Genomic DNA, 7,679 nt, shown 5'->3' on the forward strand with positions numbered 1-7,679 from the left:
TAGAAAAGACCTTAAGGATATTACTTTAAAACTTTCAATTTAATGGTAGCAATATTACACAGATCATTTATTTTCAAAAAATTAAATACATGGTGATTTTGCATGCTTTAAAATATATTAAAATATAATAATACTATGTTTTTACAAAGTTTGTTTTAGTACCTCTGGTCAAACCTTTAGTCAAATGCAAAAAAATTACAATTTGCCACATATTCAGCTATTTGCATACTTCACCTAATTAAATGTTCAATACAATGTAGATCTAATGGCCATTTGGCCACCTAATTATATATACACACTTATAATCTGTTACGTAGAATTAAGATTTCTAAATATTAAATAAACATCCAATAGCGTTTTATAAAAAATGTAGTTCATATGTACATACACATACATATACAACAAAGATACTGGGAGTATGTTAAATCGTGTGAATATTTGCCTTCAGTCTAGTAGTGTAGAATACTTGTGTAATATTCACGATCATTAATCTGTCTTTACATGATTACTTGTTTGTTCACACTTTCTGAACCAGTACTTCAGTGTGCTTTATCACGTCTTTAAAGTTTGCTACATAACCTCATTTTCATAATCTTTTGCTTAAAGGAGTGTAAATATATCACAGCACAAATTTTTTTTTTTTGTAATTTCTATAATTTTAATAAACAAAAAAAACTTTCCTATTTGTATTTTTATTTTTTAGAACTTATTAAAATTTTGAAGTTTCCCCTGAAATTGATACAAGAACAGCGCCACAATGACGACATAACTTGAACACAAAAGATTAAAGGTATTTTTGTTTATTCATACACCAAAAATTATTTCATATTAGAGATGAATATTTGGGACATAATTTCAAAGAAAAATATTTGAAACAAGATGTCGCGAAGTGCGTCTTCTGTCCACCCATCACGTGGTGTTCAATTGGAAAATGCATTCAAGTACGGTTACCAACAATGTTAGCATTGAGAAAACCATTTCAGAACCTGACTTCAGAGTCAATTGTTCAACGTTTGGTACAATTATTTGCAATCTTGGCCTGCATGGCCCACAAGAAGACTAGACATACCAGGATCCTAATCTCCAGATTTGAGGCAAGATATTCTGGTCCCCATGATTTCCGCCAGCGAACCTGAGTAGCTTTAACAGTCTCCGAGTAGGACGTGCAGGAGTGAAAAAGTGATCCCCACTTGGAACAGCTGACACGACTAAAACCTGGTCATGCTACCACGGAACTCTTTCATCTCTTTCAACTCATGCAATAACAATGCTGAATGAAAATTCTCGCACATCATCTGGACTCAGGAATGAGAATACGCAACAATGCAGTGAACAAGAGGCTATACCTCAGACTAATCCTTCTGTGACCATTTAGCCAACTGCTTCGGTAGAGAGAGTTTACCTGTAACAGGGTCGGTTAAGGTTTTGAGGCACACGGCACATCAACCGCCAAAGCCGTTCTCTGCATTAACATTCTGGAAGGCAAAGGCGAGGCATGAGTATCAAAAGTGTTAGAATAATCAGTTCTGATGTCACATCAAGGCTGGGACTCACCAAGACAGTATGTCGCAACGAGGGCTGTACAAAGGGAATTCTAATCATTTGAACCAAAATCTGGACAATTCAGCGGAGAGAGGCTAGGACAAGTCAATCTCGATGAGTGGGTGGAAACTGGGAAACTCGACAACCACCCCGCTTTTCATCTTTGTGAAGAAGAGCTCTTGCATAATCTGGCTCGGAGATGTCTAAGGTGCATGTAGTACAAATTGCAAGAGAAGCCAAGTTCACTTTAGCAAGATCCTTCAGGGACATGATAGTTGGGAGTTTCACGAATGAAACAATAGCACGTCTGCAAAGAGGACAGGGAATAGATCCTGGTGGATTTAGGGCTGCACTAGCAACGATGTTGGTTGAACACAGGTGGAGAGCACAACGTGTACAAAGTTCATGTTCACAACCTGTACCATCACTCTCAGATTATCGTTAGAAAACAAGGTCAAAATAAAAACCTTATATGTTCCAAGACTATTTTACAATTATACCAGCATACCGCACCGCATATGATCAGGTTATCATCACATAAAAAGCCTATCACAATGGAGTATGATAACCTTCTGCAGCTACAGTGCATCGTCTCTCCAAGCAGACCGAACATGGGTCAGCGTCAGAAGGTACAAGATCAACGTTTCGCCAACCACAATCCCTGTCACACAGACAAGATGATCCACAGAAAAAGTAGTTTACCAATTATGACACCTAATTAACAGAACTTGCACTAGCAAAGAACGCTTTAACACCTAGACCGATATAAAGAGCGGAATAAACTGGAAATGAATTTGCCATGCAAGAGGAAAGTAAACCACTAGCACACCTAGCAATCTTCACGATGCTGGAGAGAGGGAGTGCCAGATAGCCCGACGGTGGAAAAGGTTCAATAGAAACTGATGAGTCTGGGATCAACAGAGGCTCCAACCAATGCCGACGCCACAACCGTGCCACTTGTAACGCTGTCCATCTACACTACATCACAATTGCAATCACTCCACGGTTATAACTTGATAAAAAATTGGCGCAAAAAGCGAAAGGTGTTTTGGTAAAATGAAATTTAAAGCTTACACCTCCATAAGCTAAAATGGAGTCACCGTAACAGCTCCTACCGTCCAGTCGCCTATTACTAAGCTTCAATATTTCATCGCCGACCGCTAGTAAATTGGCATTCACAACCCAAGTAACGTCTGCAAATCACAAAAGACATATAAGTGAAGGAGTGCAGCCTAAGCAGCGAGTATACCCGTTGCAATTGGTTGCATTTCGATTTGCCCCTTTCGCAATTAGAGCCTGAACACAAAGAAAAGTCAGTTTACTTGAAAGCGAAGCAGCAAACCTCCTGTTCTTAAAAAGGATTACTGAAAAAAGGCATGCAAATGGGTACACTTGGCAACCTTAATTTTGATGATGCTGTTACTCAAAAAGACCAAACAAAGTTAAGCATAGGGAAGTAAAGAAACCTGACAGCAGGGTACACTGCCTCCACAAGCAGCATAATGCAACGGGGCACTACCTGCTCCTGTAACAAAAGTCACAATGCATTTTTGCCTCAGCTATCTTACACATATAGGCGCCACTTTCGATAATAGTGGTGGCTGGAATTTCCTTGGGCAAGAAATAAAAGATACTAAAACGCATATTAAAATACCACCACAACTGAGGGGCGATTTAGCTAGTGAAAAGTTTTGGGTAAGCATGTTCCTGTTCTGACTGAAAAATTTGATTAACTCCATGTCAACCTCTCAACCATACTCTCAAGTTAAAAAATTACCTATCAAGTCAATAGAGGTGCCATCTTGAATGGTTACTGCATCAACGTTTGCAGAAAGATCCAACAATAGTTGTACACACTCAATGTGGCTATTTAGAGCAGCCAAGTGAAGTGATGTAATGCCTCCATCAGCAGCACAATTCACAACTCTAGCTAACGAACTGCAAGAAACATAGAATCTACTCAATTGAAACATCCGGCACACGGATGCAACTCGAGAGTTAGATGCAACTTATGTGACCAAAACCTGAATAGCACGCTTTCTGAAACTACACCTCAGATGGGTTGCAACTTAAGAGTGGATGCTGATAACTAACCTTTGTTCTACACAATATTTCGTACAAGTCGATTCATCACTGTTCACTGGCTGTAACGTACTCCACAGATGGGGGACAGTGGGCACAAAATCAGCTAATACCAAGCGTATGCATCGTGCATGGCCACTGACTGCCGCAAAGTGTAGAGCAGTGCGACCATTTAGATAGTCTGCTCTATTCATCTGCACATATTCATTAAAAACTTATGTCCTGCCAATGCAAGGATTGTTCTTAGTAACAGGTTCATGAAAGTGAAGTGTAGTAGAAGACGGATGATAAGCCACGGCTGCACGCACTTTCGAGGAGTAACATCCATGAAGTTACCCACACATGATTATGACAACACGGTGCGATCAAACCTCACCTTCGAGCGAATTATTCAGCGGCATTCAAGCTCAGGCCCATCCCTGAACTTCTTGACGCAAACGATCCCTCTTTAAAGATCCATATATTCGAAGTACTATCCAGTACTAAGCCCCAAAAATATTGAAGGCTGGATGAGGATGGATGAGGCTAAGAAGGGAATAAACAGAAGCTACAGTGAATACCTCCAACCCGTATTGAATTCCGTTCGGATAACTTCCAAGAATGTAACGGGCAAAGTCCGACATGCGCCAGGTTAACAAAATCTGCATTCGGAAACCATGTTAAAAAAAACTAGGGAAGTGTCACCAAGTCAACACAAGAGATAAACAACTACGAGCATGGGAGGCCCGCAAAGAGATTTCTGATGTAGTCACTAATGGTAGATACAAAAAGAGTGACATTACGAGGCAGACAAGGCCCTGAATGATACGCCTTGTCTACAACTAGCGGAAACCAGGGCAGTTAGGCACGGAAAAGCTGGAGGTCTTTCTACAGGTTATGCAGGGCTTTCTGCTGGTTAACGATTTTTTTGGTTTCGGCAAATGAGAAGGCTTCTATGTCTCTTTGTCTTATACCTAAGCGTCCATATTATATAGATGCTAACCCACGCCAAGCGTCTAAAATTTGGAAAGAGTACACTTCAACTAAAAGAGCTCCACTTATTGTTTCCCCTTCCATGCGTAAGCAGTGCAGTTTAAAATAGAGGTGCTCGGAAACTGGTAGTTGACTACTGCATGCATAGAGATAAATATCTTTACCTTACAAGAAAACCAATACCAGAATTGCTTAACTAGCAGGATTATAATGTTACGTACATTTGCTCTGTAGAGTAGCAGAGTCTGTACCACCTCCCAGTGCCCATAGCGACAAGCCTCCATTAGCGCAGTCTGCAAATTCACACCGAAAATAACGTGAAAGAGTAAATCCAACTACATTATTCCGACGGGATCATACAAACAATAACGCCGCAAAGACCAAAACAATTCTGAACGTATGAATGATTATCAGTTAGTAAGCATTTCATCTGCCTTAATCTGAAATCATTATGAAGAACAACTGGATACCTGTCCACAATAATTCTGCGTGTTAACTTCCACTCCGCATTCGAGAAGTAATGTCAAGACCTGAATAGCAGGTTCATAAGCTAGATGTAAATAATTTGAAAAAATGTTCAGAGAGACAGGCTATGATAAGCTAACCAAGGTCAAAAGTGTCATTCCCTCAAAATCCTAATTCACTGACGATCCCATTCATCCCAGCAGAATACTCACAAATCGTAGACCTTAGAAGCTCATTCTGACCCACAAACGGTAACCGATAAATGGCTAATAGAGAACTAAATCAAGAGTAGCTGAATCGACTGTGTATGAAATCCAATTTAGCCACCGACTAAGACAAAGACATCTGGACAAATAAGCTAGAGAAGCTTTTGCAAATCCACAAATAAATAAACAATTAGATTAAATCCAAAAAATTAAAACAAAAATACAAGCTTTCTTGTCGTTGATACAAGGGACATGAACAGAAAAAGAAAGCACATCAAAAAAAATTAAAACAAATTCGCATGACCGCGTCAGTGGAAAACCAAACGCATCTAAACTCCAAAACAAACGAGTGAGAATAATAAATTTGTAGGAAGGCAAGAGGAATCACCAACCTCATTGTGCCCTTGCATTGCTGAGAAATGCAACGGCGAGTTACGCATTCCGAAGGTAGAATATTTTACGAGACTCGGATTACAGTCTAATAGGGCCTGAGCTGCCTGCCAATCTCCATCAGATGCCGCTGTTACCAATCGCTCCCCTGAAGCCGAGCAACCAAACGTATTACCCATACTGTCACCGCTTATTTTCGATCTCCTGACGTAACCATTGCTCCTCGACCTGATCAGCGCAATTCGTCCTTCGAGAGAGAATCATGACACCTTTCCAGATTCGGCTGTCACATCTGAGCCATAACGCGAAAAGAAGAAAATTATCAAGACATCGCTGTAAACGACCGTCGTGAATTCCACGCACAAAATCGCCATAGACGCTTCACTGCTCACAAACCATCTGCCTCTCTTACAAAGTACTCAAAAAAAGCCTTTCATCTCGCTCTCAGCGTCTTCGATTTCGATCTCAAGCCTCAATGCACCAGCCAATGGAACATGGAACTCATAGCCAAACAAGAAATACACGAACGGTTTCAAAAAACGCACAAACCATCGGGCCGCAATGCTTCATTTCATCGATGAAAGTGCACCGACAACGAAGATGCAGTATTACTTCAGACATCGATGTCCACTGGACATGAGCACGTCGCTGACTGTCTCGACAACCACCACCAAGGACCAATTCTACACGGAAAAGAAACGGGAAATAAAATCACTTCCAAGTGATGCGCAGCAGACAGGGCCACTCTACGCTATACACACAACCCCACGCCAGAGCACGCATTCCCACGCATTCCCCACGCCTTCACACTCTCAAAAATTGGCCGCCCTGCTCGATAAAGTCCACAACAACACCTCAGCACCTCTCTAATACAAATCTCCGCAACATACCGCCGACGTTTCACCACTACAATGCAAATCGGATTCGCCGAATCCACCGAGCACAAACTCAAACACCTCGCAATTAAGACGAATCTCACCTCTCTCCAACCTCAATTCTGAAGAAGACGAGGCAGAAGAAGAAGAAGAAGCAGAGCAAGTAGAAGAAGCTCATTCATCCTCGTTAGATTAAACAACTTATAACCTGAATAAACTTGCACACAATGGAACAAACCTAGTGGAAAACAACGAGGAGCTCATTGTAAGAAAAGCAAAAACGCAATCGCCATGGCAGCTGAGGATTCAGGCCACGGTCTTAGGTACTTCGCAGGAGAAAGAAGAAGAGGAATCGGAACCGTTGCTCATTCTTCAAACGTCGAGCTATTACTGCAGCACCCAAAACCGAGCCTATCAAGGGACAGTTAGCTACCGCCCTCGTAGGTTCAACTCTCTTTGGCGGTGTCCATGTACCGTGTTCCTGCATGGAGGGCCGATACTGAGGCCCTTCTGATACCTAGGACTGTTAGTCGCAGGGTGTCAACTACTGGACAGTTGGGCGAAAAAGACAAAAAGAAAAACGTTTCTCATCCACGTTCATCTGGAGTTGGTCTTGGATGAATGAGGATTGGTTGGTGCAGATCATTTATTTATTAGAGTTATTTATTGGAGGTATTTGGTATGTTGAGATTTATTTTTATTGCTTCATCATTTGATGCGTATAGATTCTTAATTTACCAATTGAGTTTGAATAATTAAAATTTCACTTTGATGCTTGGATTTTTACTCTTTCGAAGACAGATCTATCTATCTCTATATATATATAGACAGAGAGAGAGAGAGAGAGAGAAATGATAAAGCCACCCAAATATTACTAAATCGACCTACTTGCTTCATTCCTAGCCATTGTCCCAATCCTAGCCATTCCCCCATTCCCAACCATTGTCCTTGTTCCCAATCCCCCACCCCCATCCCTAGCAATGGTTGGGAATGTAAAATAGCTAGGAATAGAAATGGAGGGTTCCAAGGATGCAATGATGCTTAAAATAGAGTGCATTGCTTTAGTAAAAATTTGGGTTGCTTATCATTTCTCTCTCTATATATATATATATGTATATATGTGTATATGGAATTAAAAATAAAAACA

The 7,679-nt window shown here is 40.8% G+C and overlaps 1 protein-coding gene across 9 annotated transcripts; it reads right to left on the reverse strand.

The window, feature by feature from the left end:
- Positions 1 to 914: 914 nt before the first annotated feature.
- LOC112277668 (E3 ubiquitin-protein ligase XBAT33) lies at positions 915 to 6,968 on the reverse strand. 9 transcript variants are annotated; one of them, XM_090248093.1, is made up of 14 exons: positions 6,771 to 6,968; positions 5,660 to 5,949; positions 5,067 to 5,126; positions 4,818 to 4,889; positions 4,185 to 4,265; positions 3,637 to 3,818; positions 3,320 to 3,480; positions 3,009 to 3,067; positions 2,792 to 2,838; positions 2,372 to 2,515; positions 2,112 to 2,203; positions 1,692 to 1,958; positions 1,403 to 1,475; positions 915 to 1,215 (listed from the first exon to the last, which is right to left on the reverse strand). In XM_090248093.1, the coding sequence occupies exons 2-13, from the start codon at positions 5,834 to 5,836 to the stop codon at positions 1,468 to 1,470; spliced, it is 1,350 nt and encodes a 449-aa protein (XP_090104219.1). In that variant the 5' UTR covers positions 5,837 to 5,949; positions 6,771 to 6,968; the 3' UTR covers positions 915 to 1,215; positions 1,403 to 1,467. The 9 variants fall into 9 exon arrangements, with proteins under 9 accessions (XP_090104219.1, XP_090104220.1, XP_090104216.1 ...); XM_090248094.1 differs by having other exon boundaries at positions 915 to 1,224; XM_090248090.1 differs by adding an exon at positions 6,373 to 6,485 and having other exon boundaries at positions 1,403 to 1,958; positions 6,771 to 6,966.
- Between the last annotated feature and the right edge of the window lie 711 nt (positions 6,969 to 7,679).

The sequence above is a fragment of the Physcomitrium patens genome, chromosome 26 (genome assembly GCF_059467195.1).
Source record: "Physcomitrium patens ecotype Gransden chromosome 26, ASM5946719v1, whole genome shotgun sequence".
Lineage (NCBI taxonomy): Eukaryota > Viridiplantae > Streptophyta > Bryopsida > Funariales > Funariaceae > Physcomitrium > Physcomitrium patens.